Genomic DNA, 27,390 nt, shown 5'->3' with positions numbered 1-27,390 from the left:
TACACTTCAGAAGAAATTGAAGTCTAATTAAAATGTGGCTTATTTAATTGGTATTTTGAAAAATATATATAGTGCAAAAGTATAGCCTATAACCCCTGATCTGTAACCTGATTTCAGGTATTATCAACATTTTGCCATTCTGGTTCCCTCTATTCCCAATCACCATAATTTATTTTTCAGTATGTTAAAGCAAATCCCAAATATTATTTAACATCAATATATGTTCTTCAGTATACACAGACTTTCAACGATTCATAAAATAAAAATACCAAATTATACCTAACAAAAATAATAATTTCTTAATATTATCCGATACTCAGTTTATGTTCAGTATTTCCTACTTATCTTTAAAAAACATTTTTAATAGTGTGTGATTATAATACTAAAATTTTCTGTACATTGCATTTAGTTACTATGTCTTTCACTCATTTTTAATAACAGTTTAGAACATTCCCTTGGTAACATTTGAGTTTAAAATAGTTACTGTATTTTCTGTGGCACCAATAAGTATTTCAAAATTACAAATAAACAAAAAGATGAAAGTTGCTAGCACTTATAAAATTAACCTAATGTATAAATATAGAGCAAAATAGTCAATAAAATACCTAATTTAAATGGTAACAGTCTAGGGAACCAGAAGTTTCATTTAAATGGAATATGATCTTTTTTCATCAATTAAGATGTATTAATTTGTTAAATTTATTTTTTAATTAAAATTCTGGCATACTCCTAAATTTCCTGTACTTTATATTTGATTAATATGTCTTTTATTTATTCTTGACAGATTAGATTTACTTCAGGCATTCTTGTTTCATCCCTTGGTAATATTTGAGATCAAAATACCCAATCATTGTCAGGAGCAGAGGTGCACACCTGCAATCCCAGCAACTCTGGAGACTGAGGCAGGAGGATTGCAAGTTCAAGACCAGTCTCAGAAACTTAGTGAGACCCTCAAAATTTAGTGAGACCTACCTCAAAATAAAATATAAAAAAGGGCTGGGGACATAGCTCATTGGTAAAAGCACCCATGAGTTCAATTCCCAGTATCAAAAAAAAATAAATAAAATACCCAATTATTAGAATTTTTTGTATTTTTTAATGCAATGTTTTCATTTCTAAGAAAACAGATGGACTAGATTCTATTTGTTTGCTTCCTTGTTTGGATAAATACCCTGATAGTAAGGTTATTTTTTCTTCCTTTTTCTTTGACTCGGCCCCCCACCACCACCACCACCACCATCAGAAATTGTATGACTTTAAGAATTTGCAGAGACTTTCAGATGTGTTTCTAGTATTTACTTGGTAGACTTTGTGTGTTGCGGGGAGGGGGAGTGGTTATACTGGGGATTGAACCCAAAGGCACTTCACCACTGAACCACATCCCCAGCCCCTTTTTAAACTTTTTAAAATTTTTGAGACATGGTCTCACTAAATTGGACCTAGCTAAGTTGCTAAGGCTGGCTTTGAATGTGGAATCCTCCAGTCTCAGCCTCCATGCTGGGATTACAGGCAACCACCTCCACACCAGGTAGTAGACTGTCCTCATAATGAACTCATCATCTTTCCTCTCCTCCCGATTCTTCAAAATATGGTTTCCCTTCTGGACTTCTGTATTAAAATAATAATAATTATCATTTAGAATCTAGAGCTAGGCTCTTCATGTAGTTTCTTTAGTCTTCCTATCATCCTGTAAATTAAATTTTATTACTTGCATAAATGGATGAAAAAACTGAGGATCAGTGAGGGTAATTTGGTTGCCCAAGTCACATGACTAATTTAAAGGCAGATTGCAAATTTGAGTATTGACATGTCAAGATAGAAATTCCTTATTCTATCCATTATATCTGTACTATCATTAAATTTTTTTTGTGCATGTATGTTTTCTCATCGACTCTTTTAACAAAACTTTTAAGGTTGATAACTTATTAATAGTAACAGTTTTAGTCTGATGCCCAAAGTATATTTTACCCCCAGACCTTACTAAAGATTCTTATGACTTATCATTTTTGACATGAACTTTTTCTTTCAACATTTTATTCTTCTTTCATTTGTATGTTATAATATTATAGCTTTATATGTTTGTGTTTTGTCTTTTTCTAATTATTATTTTTAATCTGAGGTATCCAGCAGTTTTAACTTAGTGTTTGTCCACCTAATCTCAGTATTACCTTACAAATTTATTCAGTGTTTTTCCAGTTTTTTAAGATATTGTCTTGAAAATAATGCTTAAAATGTAATGCTTGACAATGGTGTGGTGCCATTTCTATATGAAATTCAATAGTATTTTTTCCCTTTGAGGTATTTGAAGAAAATGTATTGCCTAAAATTATTTTAGTCTACATTAAATTTCTTAATGTTTTTCAGAGAAAAGAGATGAGATACAGAAGAAAATAAACATGTTATGTTCAAAAGACATTATAATTAGACTCCTTTGACTAGTATTATCCATCAAAAGCTCTAATTGAGCAACTGTAAAGATTAAAATTGTTAAACATTTTACTGCAAATTAGTATTTGGTATTCTGCTTATATGGTATATCATTATTAACTGTCATCTGAAAATTTATTTGCTTTTTACTGTATTTTATTTCTTTGCTATTCCTTATGAAACCTAAGAGAAAATATTACTCAAAAGAATTTGCAGTTAATCTGTTGTTGTGAAGATCAGACATAAGTAAATCACATGGTTATTTTTATAGAACTTCTCATTTAAATTTTTAATTGGTTGCTCCTATCTAAAATCTGAATTTTAAGTAACGTAGTCTGCCCTCTGTGTCGGTTCCACGTCCATGAATTTAATCAACTTCAGATCAAAAATAATCAGAAAAAATGCATTTGTATTGAACATGTACTGACTTTTTTTCCTTGTCATTACTCCATGGACAGTACAGTATAACAACTATTTACTTAGCATTTACATTGTATTAAGTACTGTAAGTGATCTAGAAATGACTTAAAATAGACAAGGATGTACATAGGTTATATGCAATTAACTTGCCATTTTTACATAAGGGACTGAGCATCAATGGATAATACTAATCTGTGGATTCTGGAACCAATCCCACACAGATACTGAGGGACTACCATATGTATTTGATAATGGTAACAATAATGTGTGATATTGCCTCTGTGGTTCCATGTTAAATACAAGAATCAGCTGGGCACAGTGGCGCACACCTGCAATCCCAGTAATTTGAGAAGCTACAGCAGGGTGATCATAGGCTCAAGGCCAGCCTCAGAAACTTAGTGAGACCCTGTCTCAAAATAAAAACTAAATATAAAAGACTGGGAATGTAGCTCAATGGTAACCCTATGTTCAATCCCCAGTACCCATCCCCCAAAAAGAAGAATCATACTTCCTAAATAATTTTATAAAAAATATCATCTTTTTAAAGATAATCATTAACTTAAAATTACAAAATGTAAATTTTGTTAGAAATGCCTAAATATTGTAATCAAACTTATAAAACTGTTCTATAAAATATTATTGTTTTTCAGTATCATGTCACAAACTCTGTTTGTGCTTTTTCACAGAACACTCCTATGCCACCTTCACCAGCTGTACAAGTGCAGGGCCAGCCTAACAGTTCTCAGCCTTCTCCATTCAGTGCATCCAGTCAACATGCAGATCCAATGAGAAAACCTGGGCAGAACTTCATGTGTCTGTGGCAGTCTTGTAAAAAGTAAATGGCAGTTTTATTTGATATACAAAAGTGTTCTTTGTTTTAGAATGCTTTCATATTTAAATTTCTGTCATCTATAGTTTTATGAAACTTTTCATCTGAAATCACTAACTTGTAGCAAAAACGTTTTATGTTCGAAGTTATATTTATATGAATCCAATGACACCGCAAGAATTGATATAAATAGTAGAAAGAATGTCATTGCTTAACAGTAGATTGCTAGAGAATGTGATTTGGCATTCATTAGTTTTTAATTTTTAAAAAAATTTAAGTATTTGTATATTTGGCTCTGAAAAAGATTTTTTTTTAAAGCAATTTGAACTTAGTGACTGCTATAGATTTTCTGTGTAGTAGGAGCTTAGAAGTAAAAATCTGTTAGAAAGGGAATAAACTGTCTTAAATTTGAGTTTCAGATGTTCACCCCATGAAAATTACTTTTAAAGCCATACCATCTCACAATAACTAGGATGAACAGCAAGTAGAACTGAACTTCTTAAATGAAGTGTTCTTAGACTCGATGGAAAACTTGAGAAGAATGTTGGTTAAAATTAAAAAATCTTAATTCCTTTAATACTAGTATTACTCAGCCAAGAGCCTTTGCCTTTAGTCACTTTTCAGAGCTCCAAGACTAAGGCACTTGTCTTAATAGAATATTCTTTTTTTTTTAGGAAAGATTTTATTTCTATGTTCTTTAAAATTCGTATTAATTGTTCATATTTTATTATAGATATTATATTGCAATATATTGAAAATAATATATAGATTTGTTTAGTATTGTAAACTATACATGTAGCTAGCCTACAGATTATATTAATAGTATGTAAAATTTCTGCAAGACAATGATTATCAGCCTTTAATTTATAACTCACTAGTGGGGTCATAAAATAATTTTAGTGCATCTTGAACAGTGGGGTTTTTTTTGTTTTCTTTTCAATGAAAAATTAGTAAAATACAGATTTCATCATGTTAGTAAGGGTAAGTATTGTTTCCAGTTATTTATGTATATGATACATGTATGTGTACTTGATCATAGTATAAAATCTTTTCATCAAAGAAGTTCTTTAAGTTATCTGATTATTTCATTCATTTAAATTAATTATTCCCTTCCTCCCTCCACATTCCACCACCTCCCCACCATCCTCTTCCCTGTTCTCCTCCGTCTCCCCTGTGCTGGGGATTAGACCCAGGTCTTTGACCACTGAGCTACATCCTGAGCCTTTCTTTCTTTATTGATTTTGTTTTTGTTCTTAGAGTGTGTTGTAATCTGCTAAAACTGTTTGTGGACTATTTTAAAAGTTAGGAGTTATTCTGTAAGATGAAGTTCTTAGAGTACACCAAAAAAAAAAAAAATTTTTTTTTTTTTTGGTAGAAGACTGAATGAACTTAGATGGTGTGCAGCACAGTTCCCTATCTGGCTGGTAGGATTACTGTTACGTAATTTAATAATGAACCTTTTCTGAGTAGGATAGGTTCAACAAGGCTTCTTAGAGCTTTTCACTTTTTCAAGCCATAATTTTTAGGTACCACATTGATAATAAGTTGAGTTTGAGTCTGCAAATACTTATTGAGCACTCTGGGAAAATATATATACTAGGAGCTAGAAATACAAATATTACTTCTAGCTTTTAAGAATATAGACCCCCACAAAAAATAAATCATAGTACAAATAAGTGTTATCAAAAGCACTGTTGGCAACATTGTTATAACTGGGATGGTTGAGAAAGTTTCACTATAGACATTTCATTTAAGTTGGATCTTAAAGGATGAGTAGGAATTTGCCCAGCAAAAATAATTGCAGTTAAAATGGAAAGTGCAAATTCAGAGATATGGAAATATGCCCCAGAAATTGTGAGTTTAGGCTATAGGGGCACAAAGTCATGAAGAGAATGATAGCTTTTAATTTTCACTCCAAGTGGAAAAATCCATGTCATTGCCATTGTCCCTTGAGTGGTTAAATTCAAATTTCCTTATAAAATAAAAAATGTTTATTAGTAAAGAACTTTTTCCATCAGATTTAGAGCTAAAATTTATATACTGCACGAATAAGTTATTTATACATATATGGTACTTAAATTTGAAATAGCTGACTGTGTGTTCTTTTTGCGAAATTAAAAGTAGTTTTGCATATACATTTAACCTGTACGATAGACTACACTTTTTGTATTTATAATTCTCCTTCTTTATATATAATATGTATTCTTTTCACTGAATCATTTTACATTGTCACATATCAGTAACTTGCTCTTTTAATCTCTGAAAGTAGGAACGTCACTTTTTAACTAATATAACAGCAGCACATGCCTGTGGAAAAACAAGTTATGAATTCTTCAAATATCCAGTTAATGATTACATTTTTCTAGTGGTCCCTTGTTTATTTAGAAATTGATTTTGATTATAAGGTTGTGATCTGTAAATTACTCCCCTATCTTCATTCCTTTGCTCAAAATTTTTTTGATAGATAACCAAGTGATCTGTCCTGAAGGAGATCACAGTCAGGCTTTTTTGCTAATATTGTTTATCATCTTGCTTTGACCCTGTGTATTCTGTATATTAGTAGTTTAATTTAGATGCTTGATCAAATTCTGGTTTGATGTTATGATAGCCACTTTAGAAATGATACTGTGTTCTTCCCTCAGGAAATATGCCATATTTCTCTGATGTAAACAGACATTGAGAATCATTGCATAGAACGTTACTTCATTAAAGAGTTGTAGAACACAAAAACGCACCCTCTTATCAACTATTTGGTTTCTCTGAAAAGTAGTTTCTAAAAAAAATACCAAATTTGATTGTTTCCCTTTAACCAGTTTTCATAGTAATGAGTAAGTAATTCATTAATACTGTGCAGAGATGACTGGGAGGTTGGGTTTTGTTTTGTTGGTAGTATTATTATGAATTAACTTAGGACTTGGAACATATTTGAGGTATTTCAGTACTCTGTAGTTGTTGTATCCTTTTAATATCCAAATTTTGTTATCTTTGGCCAGTGAAATCCTATCAAGCTAGTTTCTGAGTTCTTTGTCTGTGCTTTTGATATAAGTATTTGATAGTTTCCTTTCCTTGTAGTTTAATCTTGTACATTTTCTACCCCATACCTGAAATCAATTATTTTTCCAAGGAACCCTGGTTCTTTTCAATGGAAAATATGGTTTAGTCTGGACATCAGAGGTACACGGTACTTAATCATTTTCTGTTGCTGTAACTGAAGACCACAAACTGGGTAATTTGTAAGGAAATTTACTGCTTAGATTTCTGGAGGCTTAGAAATCCAAAGTAGAGACCACATCCAGTGAGAACCTTCTTGCTCATGAGGACTCTATGAAGTCCCAAGGCAGCACAGGGCATCACATGATGAGACAGAGTAACAAGCCAGAGAGATCTCATTTTTGTAATAAAGCTACTCCTGTAATAATCTACTAATCAATGAATGGATGAATCATGACCCAACCACCTCCCAAAGGTCTCACCTCCAACTACCATTTACATATGTCTCTGGAGGTTAAGTTTCCAACCCATGCTTTCCAGGGGACACACCCAAACCATAGTAGATGGGGTTTTTTTGTTCTTCCCCCCCGCCCCAGGTCTTTTCAGTGTATGGACTACAGATCACTTTTTCAGAGCATAAAGATGTTGCTAAGTAAAAGGCATCATGTGTTCATTTTTTAAAAGATATTTTTTAGTTGTCAATGGACCTTTATTATATTTATTTATATGCAGTGCTGAGAATTGAACCCAGTGCCTCACATGTGCTAGGCAAGCACTCTACCACTAAGCCACCACTCCAGCCCCATGTGTTCATATTTCTATTTGGAATTTAAATTCAGTATTGCAAGGTGCTTATTTAACATCATTATTTTCACATCTGTATTTTTGTTCTCCTTATCAAAAATACCATTTCTCATTAATGTTAACAGCATATGCTTCCTCTTATATCACACATCAGTGTCAAAGTAATCCTGATACTACTTGTAAGAATATGATTATTGAAAAATTTTGGAGAGAGTTTTCTACTGTTGTCTTTAAAATATTTCCTAGTAAGGACTGTATAGTCACAAGTTACTATATTTTTATTTCACTTAGAATAGAGGTATTCTATAGTTACATCATCAACTGGACATATTAATGGTTCACTTGTGGATTTTCTTATTTGTTTTTATTTTGTTTTGGTGCTGTGTATTGAACCTAGGATCTTGTGCCTGTCAGGCAAGAACTCTCTCACTGAGCTACATCCTCAGCTCTACTTATTTCATTTTATTTTTTATTTTATGGGATTACTTTTTAAAATTTAAAATTACTTAATATATAACATGTGGTTCCAGCACCAAATTAACCAAAGTATATTCAAAGAAATTTATCACTATTTCTTCCATCTTATTTCTTCCCTAATGTCCTTTTTATCTTTTAAAAATATAAATAAATTGCAAATTTATTTGTATGATGTAGCTTCTTAAACTACCTAGGATTAATAATAGATTCCTCCACCCAAGATGTTCATGTCGTAATTCTATAACCTGAAAATGTTATATGGCCAAAGAACTTTGCACATGTGATTGAATTAAGGATCGGGGGATTGTCTGCCTTATTTTAATATAATCACAAAGACCTTCATAAGAGAGAGTCAAGAGGTCAGAAAGATAGAAGACAATGTAATAATGAAAGCAGAGAGAGATTTGAAGCTGCTATGTTTGTGACTTAAACTGGAGGAAGGGGCCTTGAGCCAAGGAATGAAGCCCTGAAAGCTTGAAAAAAAAGGTAGGAAAGAATACTCACCTACACCCTCCTGAGAGAGTGCAGCCCTACTGATACCTTAGTTTTAACCTAGTGAAACCTGTTTTGGACTTTAAACCTCTAGAACTATGAAAGAATATATTTAGCTATTAAATTCAAGTTAATGTGTTATAATAGCAATAGGAAATGAATAACATACTATACACACTTTTCCATGTCCTGTTTGTTAGTTTTTAATTTAACAATAAATTCTAGAGAGACCTCCAAGGAAGTATGTAGAGATATTCCTCATTCCGTTTTTATGCTTTCATAGTTATTCAATCACATAGATAAATTACTTGGTCAACCAGTTCCCTGTTGATTTCTTTTGTTTTTTCTTGTTAAAAATAGTGCTGTATTGAATTGCTATTTGCAATGATTTGTCTTTTTATATTTTTGCCAGTATATCTTTGAGAGAAAATCTTAGGAAGAGAAATGATAATTCATAAAGTACGTGTATGTGTAATTTTGGTGGGTACTGCTGTTTTCTGCATATGTTCCTTTAATACCAATATATAAGAGAGTGCACATTTTCTCTATAGGCATGTAAGTATAATGTGTTTTCAAACATTTAGATTTTTCTCAATCTAATGGGTGAGAGATGATGTCTCAGAATTTTATATTTCTTTTTCTATCAGTTGTCCATATCTCTATTTATTTTTCTATAGGATTTGTTGGCACATTTTTTTCTTTTCTGTTTTATGAAGCTGTTTATTAGATTCATTAACATTTTGTCTGCTGTGGCATAACTTCACAGTTAATCATTTGTCTTTTTCACTTTGCCCTTCCTCACTTCTTTTTCCCTTTCTTCCTGTGATCACGGATAAAATTTTTATTTCTTTCAATTAATTTTTCTGTAATAACATTTGTTAGCCTTTCTATTATTGCTTCTGGATCTGAGTTATAGTTAGGAAGTTTTTCTCCATGGTCAGATTATAAAAGAATCTTTCTGTCCTTTTTTTTTTTTTTTAAGAATGTATGTTGTTTTGTAGTTCACATGTAAATCTGCAATTTGGGAGAATTTTCTTCTGTAATCTAAAGGAAATGAGAGTGAGTCTGTAACTTGCTTTAATTTGCTCCAGTAGCTATCCATTTTTTTTCTTTTTTCTTTTTTTTTTTTTTTTTTTTGGTACTATAAAGCTAGTTTATTCCTAGAAAAATATGTGTGCAAATGGATATTTTGGTTCTAACCCTCACCAATGTAACAGTTCAAACTAGTTTCATCAAATGCTGACTGAAAACTATTAACAAATGATTCTATAACATTTTCATATCACAAGTAATTTTCTAATTGTAAAATAATACTTCTACCTTGTAAAAAATTAAAATTTCAAACAGAGCATTTCTAAAAGATAATCATAGTTGTTAAGTTTATATGTATATTTTCAATCCTTCCTTTTCATTTACAACTGTATTGTACATTACACTTCTTATTTTAAATTCTAAACAAACAATATCCACTGGCCTAGAAATTGCTTCATTAATATATATGATATTCATTAATATAGAATATATATACTTTTTATGTCAACATATAAATCTCTATATTATTTTTATTGAATACCAAGACTTTTCATTATTTTACCATATATGTATCTGTTATCTGTGATAGTATCTGCTTGTCCTTCTTTGGCAGAATTGTTCTTAAATTATGAGGACATATTCTTTCCTTAGAATGCAGTGGTCCTGCACTATAATCTATAGAGCAGTATCTCATATTCAGGGGATATTTAAGCTTTTAGCTATTTGCTATTACAAACAAACAGCTATGATGAACAATTTTGTGCTTATAAGACATTTTCTGTAAGTATTTCAGTGAGTAAAGTACCAAATTGGGATTTCTAGGTCAGGCAGTACACATACTTTTATTTTCATAGAATTGATAGGTTACTATCCAAAAACATTAAATTAATTTACAGTTCTGGCAGAAAAATATGAACATACTTCTTTTTTCTACCACCTGTCTACTACACACATAAGGGAAATTTTCCCCAATCTGATAGCAACAAAAGATCTCTTCACATTTTATTATTCTTTTGTTATTTTAATTTTTTAAAACCATGCTTTATTTTTAGAGCAGTTTTACTTTCAAGCAAAATTGAACAGAAAGGACAGAATTCCCAAATAAATAGCTTCCCCTACTATCAATATATTAGAGTGGTACATTTGTTGTAATTTGTAGTAATGGACCGACATATGACTGATACCCAAATCCATAATTTACATTAAAGTTCACTCTTGATATTGTATATTTTGTGGATTTTGACAAAGGTGCTATCCACCACTATTACAGTAGCATACAGAATAGTCTCATTGTCCTAAAAATATTTTGTGTTCTGCCTCTTTATCTCTCTCCTTAACCTGTTTCAGTTTTTATTTTTTCAGTTATTAATGAGTTAAAAATCTTTATATAATTATTTATTTCTCCTCTGAATTAACTGATCATTTCATTTGCTCATTCTTTATTACCTTTCTACACACTTCTCTGCAATAAGGAATATCAATTTTTCATTATATGCAACTATAATGTCTTGAGACATTAGCCATATTTTTCTACATAGAAATCTAAATCTTTTAATGCTATGTCCTGTTTGAAAGACTTTCTCGGCTGCTAGGTCATAAAATGAACTTTTGTGCCTTTTAGCACTTTAATGTTTTAGCTCTTGAGGCATCTGTAGTTTAGTTTGATGTATAAAATAAGGTATGAATCTAGCTTAATTATGTTCCAAATGACCAACCTACTGGCAAGTTCCTCTTTTCCTCAGATATTTGAATTGTTATACTTGTCCTACTGAATTCCTATATGTGCTTTGTCTCTTTCTGAATTGTTCTCTTATTGGTCTCTGTTCTTAACTACTCTATGACTTTAAATATATTTTAATGTTGCTCCTGATGATCTTCTTTTTCAGACTGTTTCTTACAATTTGTTTGAGCGTCTACCTTGAACCAGGCACTGTGCTAGGTTTTGAAATTGGAGGGATACAGAGGTCAGACTTGGTACCTGTACATATATTTATTATTTCTGAGTGTCTTTAGAGGTCCTCAAGAAAGGCATATTAGGATTTTAGTTGCTTTTGCTTTCAGTATTTTGAAATACTGAAAATACTTTTCAGCTTTTTGTTTATTTTTTGATAGTGAATATTTTTCCAATATTGAGTCATTCCTTTACTCAAGAAAAAAATTTTTCTCCAGTAAAGCTTTTAGCAGTTTCTAAGCATGAATTTATAATTTTATTAAGTTTATAGAATAGTTAAGTGTTGTTCTTGTCTTTTTTCCTATCATAAATGATCTTAATTTCCATTATATTCTATAATTTTTCAATATTTATACCTTGTTTTACCTGCTTATCCAGTTAGAGTGTTTAATATTACTAGTTATAATAACGATAATATTTGTCCATCTTTTTTAACTGATAGGCTTTATTTTTTTAAAGCACTTGTATTAGGATTGTACATGTTTGTTACATTTGATGAACTAATATTAGTAACAGTATTACTAACAAGACTTTTGCATTAAGAGTCACTCTTTTTGTCATATAGTTCTAAGGGTTTTAACAAATTCATAAATGTCATGTATCCACTGTTAGTAACAAAAGGAGTACTTTCACTGTCCTAAAATCCACTCTACCTATTTGTTTCTCCTCTCCCTATCTCCAAACCCTACTCCTGGTAACTACTGGACTTCTTACTGTCTTTATAATTTTTAACTTTTTTATGATGTCATGTAGTTGAATCTATCACATTGCCTTCTTAGACTGGTGTCTTTCACTTTACAATATACATCTAAAGTTCGTGTGTGTGTGTGTGTGTGTGTGTGTGTGTGTGTGTGTGTGTGTGTGTGTGTGTGTGTGTGATAGTTCATTTTTATATTGTTTTATGATTTTATAATGTTCCATCATATACATGTACCACAGTTTGGTTTATCTGTTCCATATTGAATGATATAATGGTTTCTTACAGTTACCGGCAATTATGAATTAAGGTGGTATAAACATTGGAGTGGGGGTGTTTTGTGTGAACAGTTTTTTTTCAACTACTTTGAGCAAACACCTAGGATTATAGTTGCTGGATCATATGTGAAAATTGTGGTTAGCAATGTAAGAAACTATCAAACTGTCTTCCAAAGTGGCTATACTATTTTGCATTCTCATCAGCAGTGAATGAACACTATTGCCTCACATCCCCACCAACACGTGGTAGTGTCAGTGTCTAGGATTTTAGCCATTCTGATAAGTGTGTTTACTGGTATCACTGTTGTTTAACTTGTGATTCTCTAATGACATACAATGTTGTCTGTCTTTTCATGTGTTTATTTACCAACTGCATATTTTCTCTGATCAGGTGTTTGTTCACATCTTCAGCTGATTTTTTTAACTGAGTTGCTAGTTTGCTAAGAACTTTTGGTATGCATGGGTATTTTTGTCAAGTGCTACTCTCTATCTATTGGTATAATATAATTCTCTACCCCATGGCTGTGATAGATTACATCAATTAATTTTTAGTACCAACCTTGGTCATGGCATACAGTTTTTTATACATTGTTTGCTATTGTTTGCTGAAATTTTTGTGAGGATGTTAACATCTATGTTCATGAGGAATACTAGGCTGTAGTTTTCGTGTGGTGTCTTTGGTTTTGATGTTAGGATAATACTGTCCTCATAGAAGTAGTTAGGAAGTGTTCCCTTTGCTTCCATTATCTATTAGAGATTTAAAGAATTCATATCATTCCTCCCTTACTTAAGTATTTAGTTGAATTAACCATGAAACTGGTCCTGGTGCTTTTCGTTTTGAAGGTTATTGATTCAATTTCTGTAATAGTTACAGGCTTATTCAGATTATAGGTTTGTCTTTGTATGAGTTTTGCCAGTTTGTATCATTCAAGGATAACTAAGTTTTGAGTTTAGGAGCATGGAGATGTTTATAATATTCCTTTATTATACTTTCATTGTATTTGGAATCAGTAGTGATCTCTTTTTTACATTAGTGATTTGTATCTACTCTTGTTTTTTTTGGGGGGGGGCGGGTAGGTTGTCTAGAGGTTTATCTATTTTATTGATCTTTTCAAAGAGCTAGTTTTTAGTTTTGTTGATTTTTTTTCCCACTGTTGATTTTCTATTTCCAGTTTCATTAAACCAGCTGCTCTAATTTTTATTTATTTTCTCCTGTTTCCTTTAGATTTAATTTGCTCTTCCTTTTCTAGTTTCCTAGAATGAAAGCTTAGATTACTGATGTTAGAGCTTTTGAAATATATACATTCAGGACTATAGTTTACTCTCTTAATTACTGTTTTTACTCCAGCTCCTGAATTTGAAGTTCTATTTTAATTTTGTCCATAATATTGAACAGTGTGGTTTAATCTTGAAATATTTTTGTATTTTCCAGCTTTCATTTTCTACTTCTAGCTTAATTCTATTATAATATGAAAGGATGAATTAAAATTTTTAAGGTGTGTTTTATGTCCCAGAATGTGTTCTATCTTGTGGATGTTCCACATGAGCTTGACGAGAATATGTTGCTAGATAAAATATTCTGTAAATATCAGTAAGATCCAATCGATTGATGGTATTAGCCACTTCAACTATTTAGTTTTCTGCCTTTTGAATCTTGATTCTGGTCAATGCTGTCAGTAAGCTCAGTCAATCAAGATTCACTCTCAGCTGAGCACAGTGGTGCAGGCCTGTAATCCCAGCAGCTTGGGAGGCTGAGGCAGGAGGATCGCGAGTTCAAAGACGGCCTCAGCCACAGTGAGGCACTAAGCAACTCAGTGTAAACTAATGATAGAGATATGTTGAAGTTTACAACTATCATAGTGGATTTGTCTCTTTTTCCATGTAGTTCTATCAATTTTTGCATAACACATTTTAATGCTTTGTGTTAGGTACATCCACCTTAAGGATTGTTATGTCTTCTTGGAGAATTTACCTCTTTATCCTGATAATTTTCCTCATTCTGAACTCAGCTTTCTCTGAAATTAAAATACTAACTCCAGCCTTCTTTTGATGAGTTTATGCAGAGTTTATCTTTCTTCATCCCTTTAGTGTATCTGTATGTTTTGGGGAATAAAACCTGGGGTCTTGCATATGCTTATGAATATATGAGCTACCACTGAAATACACACTCATCCCTTCATACTTTATTTCTGAATCTGTTCATGTCTCTGTATTTAACAACACATGGTTAGGTCTTTAGACATTTATGTTAAAGTGATTATTAATATAGTTGCATTGATAACCTGCTATATTTGTAAAGGCAACTCTTTTATTTTTAATTTGCTTTTTGTGTTTTTGCTTTTACTTTTACCTTCTCTAATTCTCCCGTTAGTATACTAATTTTATTTCTTTTAAAATAGATAATCTGAAATCACTTTCAAACTATAATATACTGTTTCACAAATAGTACAGGTACCTTGTAACATCAATTTTTCCAAAGTGTCCTTCATACCATTGCAGTCATTACACTTAACCACAGGCTATAATCACCAAATACATTGTTACTATTATTATTTTGAAAAAACATTAAATCAACTAAGAGTTTTAAAAATAAGATGTCATTGATTCCTTCTCTAACATTTTTTCTTTCTTTTGTAGATTCAACTTTTTGGTCTCTTAAATCTTCCTCCTCTCTAAAGAATTTTTTTTTTTTTTTTTTTTTTGTCCATGCTAGGCATCAGACTCAAGGCCTGGGTCCTTGGTATATGCTAAGCAAGCACTCCACCACTGAGCCCCACCCCAAACCCTAAAGAAAGCCTAACATTTCTTGTCAGAAGGGATCATATACCTTCAGCGTTAACTAAAAAGTATTTTGCTGGGTGTGACTGAACATGCCTTAGTCCCAGATACACAAGAGGCTGAGGCAGGAGGATCACAAGTTCATAGGCATCATAGTGAGATCCTGTTTCAAAAGAGAGAGAAGTTTTCTATTTTGCTGCTGCTGCTTTTTTAAAAAATATTTTTAGTTGTAGATGATAGGTATGTGCTGTACCACTGAGCTACAAAACCCCAAAAACACTTTTTTCTTTTTTTGAGGAAAACATATGTTTATTAGCTCCACATAGCCAAGCCATAATCTATACATATTTCTTTTTTTTTTTTTAGTTCTTTTTAGATATACAAGACAGTAGAATGAATTTTGACATATTGTACATACATGGAATATAACTTATTCTAGTTAGGATCCTATTCTTGTGGTTGTACATGATGCTGAGTTACCTTAGTAGTGTATTCAAATACAAGGATATGGGGCTGGGGTTGTGGCTCAGGGGTAGAGTGCTCACCTAGCACATTGGAGGTCCAGGGTATAATCCTCATAAAAATAAATAAAAGTATTGTGTCCAACTACAACTAAAAAATTAATATTTAAAAAAATACAAGGATAGGAAACTTATGTTCAATTAATTTTATGTCCTTCCTTTTCCCCTCCCACCTCTCATCCCTTCGTTCACCTTTGTCTAATCCAATGGACTTTTGTTATTCCTCTCTGCACCCTACTTTGTTGTAGGTTAGCATCCACCCATTAAAGAGAACATTTGGTCTTTGGCTTTTTGATATTGGCTTATTTGCTTAGCAGGATAGTCTCCAGTTCCATCCATGTACCAGCAAATGCTATAATTACATTCTTCATTATTGCTGAGTAATATTCCATTGTAGGTTGGCTCTTGGAAATTGACCTGCTATAAACATTGATGTGGCTTTGTCACTATAGTATGCTAATTTTAAGTCCTTTAGGTATATGCCAAGGTATGAGATAACTGGATCAAATGGTGGTTCCATTCCAAGTTTTCTAAAAAATCTCCATAATACTTTAAAAAGTGACTGCTTTTTCTATTTCTATGCAGAACATCATTGGACTTCTAGTAGGAATTGCATTCCCTCTAAAAACTAGAACAAGACAGGGATGCCCTCTTTCACCACTCATGTTCAACATAGTCCTTGAAACCCTAGCCAGAGCAATTAGACAAAAGAAAGAAATTAACGGGATATAAATTGGAAAAGAAGAGTCTGTGACTTTAAGAAGATGACTTTAAATTTAAGAAGATGTTTCTCAACCTTTGTTGAGAAAACCTTTGTCTTGCATGAGACAAGAACTCTAGGGGAGGAGTTGGAGGCATAACTCAGTGGTAGAGCACTTGCCTAATATGCATGAGGCCCTGGCACCAAAAACAAAACAAAACAAAAAAATAATGGTTACTTCACCCTTTCCCTCCTAAAAGCATTTTTCCTCCTCTAATTATCACTACAGTAACTTCGTGAGAATTCTGGAGGTAAAAATTCCAAAAATATAGTTCTTCCGCGGACCCCAAGGAGTTTTAACTCTGAAGGTCATCCAGTCTAGGCTTCCTGTAATTTGTCAGTTATTGTTTAATATTTCTACAAGTAACTGACTTCAGCAGTACACTGTGATTATTTATGTTAGTGTCTTTCCAGCTTTCAGGTATCAGTTTGCCCTGTGGCTTCTATTTTTTGATTAATCTAAAAGAGTCCTGTCCAGTCCCCCACCTCCCACCCCCACAAAGGTACTGGGGATTGAACCCAGGGTTTCGTCATGCCAGCCAAGCCCTCTATACCCTGAGCTACATACCTGGACTTTTTTTTTTTTTTAAGATTTTATTTTATTTTATTTGAGACTGGATCTCACTAAGTTGCCAAAGCTGGCCTCAAACTTGTGAACTTCCAGCTTCAGCCTCCCTAGCTGCACCACCATGGCAGGCAGAAGAGTTCTTAATGTTCACTTCATTCAATTCGTTTCATGTTTTGAGAATGGAAGTGATTTGACTTCCAAGCTCTTTACATGTCTGAGAAGAAATTGGAAATTCTCATTCTTTGCTTGTCTATTGTTATTAAGCACAGCATTGACTATTAACTTGTAACTGAAATATATAAGTAACGTATATATTTTAAAAAGAGAAACCAAACTTGTGTTTGACCATAAGATTTCTTTTTTTTTTTTTTTAGTATATTGATTTTAAGTAATATTTTGTTTGAAAAGAGGATTCTACTGTTCTAAAAGACATTTGAAGACCAGTTTTCTAGAATATATTGCTCATCCTAAATCTCTAGTACATAACTGGTAAAAGTGAAAAAATTAATTCCCTTTAAGACAAATGATCTATATTGTGTTAATATTTAGAATTATATTATGAAAAATCAAACCAGCTATGTAGAGGATCTCAATTTTATTCCAAACAAACATTTTTAGTGTGAAAGCTGTTCTGTCTGTAAACTAGAGATTTGGTACTAGGTAAATTGATATTCTCTCTGACCACAATAAAAACTACTCAAGCAATATTAAAGTTCAAACTTCTGGGTTCCTGCTGAAACTTACACGTAGTAATTCCAACAAACATCAACTTCATTTTATTTTGCAAATTATTTTTTTAACAATTTGGAAGTTCTACTTCTTCTAGAAGTATAATCCAAAATTCCTGGAAAATCTTTAATTTCCTCTAATTAATTTTTCTGAAATAATGTGCTCAGTTAAAAAATGAAATATTTAATAAAAACTGATAGCAATTTTGTGCACTTTATTTTGGGGTTGTGACTCAGTGCTGGGGCTCTTGCCTAGAATGTTTGAGGCACTGGGTTCAATGCTCAGCACTACATAAAAATAAATAAATAAAATTAAGGTATTGTGATCCATCTACAACTAAAAAAAAAAATTTTTTTTTGAAAAAAGTAAAAGAAGTATCCATAGACAAGATGAGTCTTATAAAACTGCCATCTTGATGATTTGAAAATATTTGATGAAGTAAAATACTTAAGAGTAAAAATAATTGATGATACTCTTGCCTTCAGCAAAGAATGCTTAATTCTAGGTGTTGCCGGTTAAGGTTGACATTAACAAGTAATTAAATTGATCAACATCTTGGATTACATGTCAGTAAGATAATAAAATTGAAATTAGTGTTATACCATCTTTTGTCTTAATTTTGTGGTCAGAAAACCAGAGAGAATCTTCAGCGGATCATTGGCACAGTGCCTGGCACTGAAAAGCTTTTTTTTTTTTTTTTTTAATTAACACTTCTTGACTGAGTGAAGTAAATGCAGATTAACTGATTCTAAAGTCACAGTTCTTCCCTGAACTGGCTTGTTGGCATTTTGCATCTTCATTTGTGAAGTTAACAGGCCATCATCTTCCTGTTGCTAAGAGTATAAAAGATTATGTGGGCCATGCATTGGGGGTACATGCCTGTAATGTTAGCGGCTCCAGAAGCTGAGGCAAGAGGATTGCAAATTTAAAGTCAGCCTCGAAACTTTGTGAGGCCCTGTCTCAAAAAACAAAAAAGGGCTGAGGTTGTAGTCATGCTAAAGTGCCCCTGGTATGCTCCCTTACCCCCCAAAAAAGATTTTGTGTAAAAGCTCATATTAATATTCCTGTACTTGTAGTTAGAACTAATAAACTTTTGTAAATGTCAGATTAACTTCATGTACTTTCCCATAACATTAGTTTGAGAAGTAGGTGTTTCTTAGGCCTTAACTACTGGTCTGCCTTAATTAAAAGTATTAGGAAAAGCCCTAATTTCTACCACAGGTAGTGACAGAGATTCTATTTTTGTTTTTTTAACCTTATTCTAATACCATAGAGTCCAGTTACTTAAAGATGTTATCAAATACCAAAAGGTTATTCACCATGAGATTAATTTGCCAAATTGTATTGAGGTCCATTTCATTTTCAAATATTTTAAATGTTTGGGAAAATAATTTTGTAGGGTAAAATTATAACCTGTAGTTTACCAATCACCTCATTTACTTATTCCCTGGGAGATTGTGCATAGAATAAGAAGTATGTACCAATGGTAATCTCTCTTTTTTTTTGGTACCAGCACTGAACTCAGTGGCACTTAACCACTGAGCCACATTCCCAGCTCTTTTCAAAAAAATTTTTTTTTATTCTGAGAACAGGATCTTACCAAGTTCCTTAAGGCTTTACTAAGTTGTTGAAGCTGGCTGCTTTGAACTTGCAGTCCTCCTGTGGCAGTCTCTAAGTCACCAGGATTACAGGTGTGCCCTACAGCATCCAGCCAAAACTATACATTTTTTAAAAAATATATAGTCTTTTATGTACATTTATTAATAATTATGTGTACATCTTACTTTTAAACTAGAATATTCCTACAAACAAACATATCCCATATTCTTTTACTCCAAATAGTTTTGGAGCAGGGGATATTGTTTGTTGTTTTCGCAGCAAGGAGAACCTTTAAGAATGCCATGAAATACTTTTTGACTTAAAGAAAAATAGCTTGGCTAGGAGTGGTGGCACACACCTGAAATGCGAGCTATTATGAATGCAGAGGCAGGAGAATAGCAAGTTCAAGGACAGCCTGAGCAACTTAGTGAGACCTTGTCTCAAAGTAAAATTTAAAAAGGGATCAGATATATAGCCCAGTGGCAGAGTGCTTAGCATGTGTTTAATTTCCAGTACCGCCAACATAAAACAAAGAAAAACAGCCCACCAAGAACTTATGAATAAGAAAACTTTGAAGGATATTGAACTAAAATGCTATTTTTAGTTCTTTATACGTATGTCTTAATATCCAAGGAAAAGCCTTAGCTTTATAATCATAGATGTTTATTTTTAAATTATTCTTTTGAGTATGGTGAATTATTAAAATTAATCATGTATTAGATGTGTGTGTGTGTATTTGTGTATATGTATAAAAACCTCCTTTTTATTTACATGCACAACCTCCTAAATAGATTGCCAATTTTTAAAGAATAAACTCAAAGTGTTTTATTTACTTCATTTGTTTATGTGTTTATGATGCTTAAGAATTTTTTTAAAAGTGATGATAGCAACCATAGTACAAAATATACAAGTAATAGTTATTGACCTTATTTTAGTTTTAAGTATGAAGTAGTTTATTCTTAAGTGTCTCCTCAGATGATATCAGAAAACATACCTGGTAGACTTTTATGAATCTCTTCATTTGAACTAAACAACTTTTTACTTGGATAAAAGAAAAAGGAATTTGGCTGAAGGGGAGTTTGGTGAACCAATAGAACCTAATCTTTAGCTTTAGATGCAGTTATTTAGATAATGAAAGAGGTCAAGCTATTATAAAATGTTTTGGTGATTTAATTGAAAATAATATGTACCAGGAAAGACTGCCAGTGACTTAGAGAAAAATGTCACAGTTACTACAATAAATATATGAAATAATAAATTTTGGATTGCTGTGGCTGATATTGATAAATACTGAGAAAGTAGCAGGATCAGTGAAAAAGCATTGTTCTGTTGTTTTCAATGTAGGATTTAATGAGAAAAGACAGAAGATGGAAAAGGGGATGATTTTTGAAGGAACACAATAGAATCTATTACAGAAGTGAAATAGGTACCCCTAAAAATAGAAGCTACTGCTGACTAAGCCCTAAGGAAAAGAGGATGGGTAGTGACTAAAGGTTTATTATGGAGAAGTTAAGGAAGCATTAGTAAAATAAACTTAAATTCTTTCAATAATGTCTTTTTTCACAAACATAAAAGAAGGAAATTGTTTTTAATTTACAAATTCACTAATACAGGACAAGATAAGTGTTCAGTATTTAACCAAAGTTTAGTTCGAAGCAGGTTTTATGGGAAATATTTTTGAGAAGAGAAATAAATAAAATTAGTTGAGTGATGATGAATATCACTTGATAATGGAGGGTATTAACTTAGAGATAGACTAGACTTCCCTGAGCATAGTTTGGCAAGTTTGAAATAGCTGTTGACAAAGTCTCAAGGCAGAGAATTAGCAAGCTGAGCAGGTGAAAAGACAAGAGGTCACCAATACCACTACTACTATTACTAGTACCAATAATATCAATAATGATTGTGGTGACAGTATCTCTCTTTTATTTATGACCTACTATATGTCAAAGAGCTTTACATACATCAAGTTTGTCCTCAAAAGCACCCCCAAAACTAGATTCACAATAAGTAAAAAATTTGAGAGAAATGTTTTTTGCCCAGAGATCTACTTATTAAACCCATCAAAACAAGCATATCCACATTGTATATGTCATAAATTGTGTACTTATTATAACAGTTTTTCAGCAGAGGGCAGCAAAGTATTCTAAAGGAGAGCATTGTTTTATAGAAACCATACTAACCAAGAGTGGCAAGCAGTATATAACATTGTATCAGTTGCAATTTTGTTTCAACACACACACATATATACAGAAAAGGCTTAAAAATGTTATTCATTATTAAGTATTATGTACTCTACATAATTGTATGTGCTGTACTTTATATATAAAAGTTTATTTACACCACTATCACAACAAACATTTCAGCAATGTACTGGGGTACAATATTAAGATGGCTACAAGTACATTAGGTGATAGGAATTTTTCAGCTCCATTACAATCTTATGAGACTATTGTCATACAGGTTTTCATTGTCCAAAATATTGCTGTTTATTTCATGGCTGTATTTCAGTTAATGGTTCAATAGTATTTAGGTAAAGTCTTAGCACAATAAGGCAAGTCTCCAGAATAAAGATCCAATCATTTATTTCATATTAATGAATAGTATTGTAAAGTACTTTAAATAAAAGTAACGCCAAAACTTAAAATGCATATCCTGATTTTAATTTCACGTAAACTTTTCTTAGGTGTTTATATAGATGAATGTGAACAGAAATGAAATAGATTATTATAATGATTTATTAACATTCTCTATAATTGAGTAATTATTTTTTTATTAAAATTTATTTTTAAGTGTCATTCCCTGAAGGAATATTAATTTGGATATATGTTGCACATTAAAAATTGGTTCAAATATAGGCATGTGTATATGAAGGCCATAAAATATCACATCCTAAAAGATATATGCCACAGACTCGATAAAGATAATTACTGTTAAATACCCAAGTTAGTAATTATTAACTGAAATCTTGTAATGCATTTGTTGCTGTCTAGATTCTAGTGATGTTTCTCAGTGCCATGTATATAAAAGAGAATAGTATCTGATTTCATTTCAGTGTTATGTCCTTTGCCACTTACCCACTCAGACATATATTGTTAAGCCTTCAAAATGAACAGGATATGATGTTGGGGAAATAAAAGATGTGACTTCTTAAACATGAATAGACATATAAAATATGAACTCAGCTAAAAAGCCAGACTGGCCAAAATTTATTGAATTTTAAATGTTGTATTAGATATGCTGAAACTATTATGTAATATGAAATCTAGTAAATGAGCAATTTCTTAAAGTACAATTAAGTGTGATATTTGTTTATAAGATACTGTTCTATTGTGTTTTAAAATATTTCATCTGACTGTCATTAAAGATAGAGAATTAGGAAAGAAGGATATTGAACTTAAACCAAATAACTAAAATATTTATTATAGTCGAATGCTTCATCCTAGAGAAATTTTCAAAATACACTTTAGGTGAAATGAATTAGAGATTGCTTACTCTATTTTGCTATATATTGATCTATAACTTGTATTAAGGATAGCAAGTTTTCTATTTTAAAGAATATATCCAAGTGTAAGAAAGTTTTTGTTTGTTTTGTTTTTTGTTTTTTTAGGTGGTTTCAAACACCCTCACAGGTTTTCTACCACGCAGCTACTGAACATGGAGGCAAAGATGTATATCCAGGGCAGTGTCTTTGGGAAGGTTGTGAGCCTTTTCAGCGACAGAGATTTTCCTTTATAACCCACTTACAGGTATACTTTTTAAATATTATTTGCTTAGTAACTCATCTGGTTCCATCAAAAATCTTTATATTCTTTTCCTTTCTTTTTTCACAAAGGATAAGCACTGTTCAAAGGATGCCCTACTTGCAGGATTAAAACAAGATGAGCCAGGACAAGCAGGAAATCAAAAATCTTCTACCAAGTAAGGAAAATTATTTTTTTTCCTTTTACATATAAAAAAAATACTTGGAAACTAGGCATAACACAAGAATAATAAAAAGCCATTTAGCCTGTTGGGAAACCTGAAACCTGGGTACTAGTCCAGCTCTACTACTATTCAGCTGGGAGACACTGTTCAAATTGCTTATATTCTGTAGGCATCATTTTCCATATTGGCTAGACTGCATGGTCTCTACATTACTTTGTAGTTTCAACATTTTGATTCAACTTTGTAGAGAAGTCATTGGAACAAAATATGTGGGAAGTGCTTTCTAAATTGGAAGTACTACATGTGATTATTTTTTAAGAGAATAAATGTATTTAATAATAGCAAAGGAATTTCTTCATATTTGTATATATAGAGACATGCATACTTACTGGTTTACAATCTAAAGATTGCTTTCACATTATATTATTTAAAATTCATAATTAGTTTATATAACAACTATCAGAAAATATCCCCCCTTTACAGATGTGGAAAGAATATTAAAAGTCATGCACTAGTTATAATGTCAGAAACAGTTTCCTTATGTATCAGTTAGTGTTCTTTGCAGGGCTGCCTCATAGACACAACAGATAGTGATGTAGTTTGGGCTGGGAATGTAGTTCAGTGGCAGAGCAAGACAGTGATGCAGTTTATCTGCTTGGCCAAAGAAATCTACAGTACCTTGAATCTGATTTCATATATATAAAACTTTCTGTCATCCCTCCATTTTATGTCTTTCATGAAGAACTATCTTGAGCTGGGCTTATGTCTGTAATTGCAGATTTTCAGGAGGCTGTGGCAGGAGGAAAACAAGTTCAAGGCCAGCTTCTACAACATAGCAGGATCTTATCTCAGAGTAAAAAGGACTGGAGTTATAATTCAGTGGTAGAGCACACTAAGTTCAGTCCCCTGTACTGTGGGAGTGGGGGGAAAGGAAGGGGTCGACAGAAATTATTAAATAATAATTATGTAAGAAAGTAATTGTCCAAAATGTAGTGTTTAGCATAGTTCATATTATATTAAGCTATATTTTCCTGAATGACCTATGCCATTACATTCTTAGGTAATACTGTTTCACTGTTAGATGCTATTTAAAAGTAATTTACAATGCAAATTTTAAACTATTTTCTTAACATTCAAAAATGGGAACTCTGCAATCTACTATTTTATTACTGTATTGTATTTATTGTTATTGCCTGCTTACCCAAAACAGTAATTTTAAAGGTGGACCATAACGAAGCATCTGTTATTCACTTTAAAATTGATAGATTAGAGCCAGATGAAGTGTGGCACAGGCCTGTAATCCCCCAGTGACTGGGGAGGCTGGGGCAGAAGGAACTCAAATTCAAGGTCAGCCTCAGCAATTTAGTGAGGCCCTAAGCAAGAACCTGTCTCAAAAGAAAAAAATTAAAAGGGACTAGGAATGTAGCTTCCAGTGCCCCTGGTTAAATTCCCAGTGTGGGGAAGATGGGGAATCAATAGATTGGAAAATAAAAGACCTGAAATTTTACCTCAATACTAAGGTTCTTTGCCTAGACTGACATAAACATCATATTAGTGCTGGACCTTTTATTCACCTTGTATCAGAATTTCAGAGTAACACCTCATGAGGTTGGCAATGTGGTTACCATTCTGTCTGCAGAATTCAGTTAACAGTTTCCATCTCTGTGTGTCTGATCAATTTAGGCAACCAGCTGTAGGGGGCACAAGCTCAACTCCTAGAGCACAAAAGGCCATTGTGAACCATCCCAGTGCTGCACTCATGGCTCTCAGGAGAGGATCAAGAAACCTTGTCTTTCGAGATTTTACAGTAAGCCTTCCTTGAAAACTTTATCTGCGAAGGTATGAGCCCCATATGAGTTTGATCTTTATTGTAATTTTTTTTTCTTATATTCTCCTTTCCTTTTTAGGATGAAAAAGAGGGACCAATAACTAAACACATCCGACTAACAGCTGCCTTAATATTAAAAAATATTGGTAAATACTCAGAATGTGGTCGCAGGTGAGTAATTTATTTTCCCTAGCAACAGTGAGTTTAATTTTACTTTTACATATATGTTCATAAAATGAGGTATCTCTTTTACTTACTGTTTTTCTCAGTTTTGTGAATGTCCAAAAGTTTATGCTATCAGGATCTCTCAAAAGCCAAAATTAGGGGTTGGGGTTGTAGCTCAGTGGTAGAGCAATTGCCTGGCACTTGTAAGGCACTGGGTTCAATCCTCAGCATCACATAAAAATAAATTAACTAAACAAAGGTATTGTGTCCATCTACAACTAAAAAAAAAAAAAAAAAAAAAGCCAAAAATAAATAGAAATTGAAAGAACCAGAAGGTAGTCGTTTAACTTGTTTTATTAAGCTAATTTCTTACTAGCCAGAGAGCTACTTTTAGAACAAAAATAGCTTTATTAAAGAGGAAACTTGAGAGTTTATTGGGGGAGAAAAACTAACCATTTGAAATGATGTGGTGTCATAATGAAATTTAGTTTGAAAATTGGCATTTTAATGAACTCATCAAAGTCATAGATGCTACTAAGAATCATTTCTGACAGACTTAAGAGAATAATCAGGATTTTGTAGCTCTATAGAAACTTGGTTTAACTCTAAAGAGAACAAATGTGGAATGTTTTGTATATACTATAATGTGTCTCCCTTAAAGGAACTTTTCTCATATTCCTTCTGCATCTTCAACTGAGCATTCTCAGGCTCCTTTCATTTCATTTCTAAAATGAATAAGAAAAATTCTTTTGCTTTTTTGGGCAATACTGGGGATAAAACTCAGGGCCTATTGCATGCTGGGATAGAAAACAAAACTTAATAATTAAGCAAAGGTTTTCAGAAAAAGAAGAAATATAAAAGTTTAAAAACCATGAGAATGCCAAAGTCTTCCTGATTCATTCATAATTATTTCTTTTTAGTTTTCTCACTTTATTTCCTTCCATACCCCTCTATTTGCTTCATAACCTACATTCCTCCCCACCCTCCCACCCTTGTACTGGGGATGGAACCCAGAGGCGTTTACCATTGAGCTAGTTCTCAGTACCCCCTACCCCCATTTTTAAATTTTTTTCTTTTTTTTTCTTTTGAGACATAATCTTACTAAGTTTCTTAAGGCCTTGCTTAGTTGCTGAGATTACAGACATGCAGTGTGCATCATCAGGCCTGATTTTCATTGTCTACATTTCAACCAGGCCACACCACTTGCAAGTTCCTGAGCACACTAGGCTCTTTCATTTCACACTTTTAAACTTGTTCCAGTGATCCAACCATTTTCTCTGCCTAGAATGCCCTTGTCCAAGAGAGAATGCTCAATGTCCAAGTCATCATTCTCAGTTTGTATTTGAACTTTTGTGTTTTCCGTAATTGCTTCTTTTTTTATTAATATATATATTTTTAGTTGTCAATAGATCTTTTTTGTTTTATTTGTTTATTTATATGCAGTGCTGAGGATCCAACCCAGGGCCTCTCACATGCCAGGCAAGTGCTCTACCACTGAGCCACAGCTGCAGCCCATCCACAAGTGTTTCTTTAGGTTTTTTTCATTCTAAATTTAGCAAAGTCTTCATCCCTCCCTTTTTTTCCCTTCTATTTTCTTACATCCAGAATTTTTTATTTTTGTGGGTTAGGGTTTTTTTATTATTCTTTTTAGTTATACATGAGTACAATGTATTTTGACGTATCTTACATACATGAAGCATAACTTCCCATTTTTGTGGTTGTACTCTAGTAGAATGAATTAAACATAACTTTCCTATGTTCTTATATATATGAGTACACGACCAGACTAGTGTAACTCCACATCATGTACAGAAACCAAGTCACTGGAGTGTGCCACTGTACCCAGCCAGACATTTGATATAAATCCCCCCTCCCTTCCCTTCATTTCCCTTCTGTTCTTCCCTACCCTTCCCCATTATTGTGAGTTAGCATTCATATATCAGAGAGAACATTTGGCCTTTGTTTTGGGGGATTGGCTTTTTTCACTTAATGCAATATTCTTCAGCTTCATCCATTTACTAGCAAATGCCATAATTTCATTCTTCTTTATTTCTGAGTAATATTCCATTCCATATATACTATGTGTATAGTATATATATTATATTTTATTTATCCAT

The 27,390-nt window shown here is 32.5% G+C and overlaps 1 protein-coding gene across 2 annotated transcripts in view; it reads left to right on the top strand.

Annotated features, from left to right (window-relative positions):
- Arid2 (AT-rich interaction domain 2) overlaps positions 1-27,390 on the top strand; it is a 178,919-nt gene that overhangs the window by 148,193 nt on the left and 3,336 nt on the right. For both annotated transcript variants that reach the window (XM_078014843.1, XM_078014844.1), the window contains 5 exons: positions 3,534-3,682; positions 22,964-23,102; positions 23,189-23,274; positions 24,964-25,087; positions 25,188-25,279. In XM_078014843.1, the coding sequence (XP_077870969.1) occupies positions 3,534-3,682; positions 22,964-23,102; positions 23,189-23,274; positions 24,964-25,087; positions 25,188-25,279 (590 nt within the window). The remainder of the gene's footprint in view (positions 1-3,533; positions 3,683-22,963; positions 23,103-23,188; positions 23,275-24,963; positions 25,088-25,187; positions 25,280-27,390) is intronic.

The sequence above is a fragment of the Ictidomys tridecemlineatus genome, chromosome 6 (assembly GCF_052094955.1).
Source record: "Ictidomys tridecemlineatus isolate mIctTri1 chromosome 6, mIctTri1.hap1, whole genome shotgun sequence".
Classification (NCBI taxonomy): domain Eukaryota; kingdom Metazoa; phylum Chordata; class Mammalia; order Rodentia; family Sciuridae; genus Ictidomys; species Ictidomys tridecemlineatus.
The sequence above is the reverse complement of the archived record's forward strand: the minus strand, read 5'-3'. Positions and strand labels throughout refer to the sequence as shown.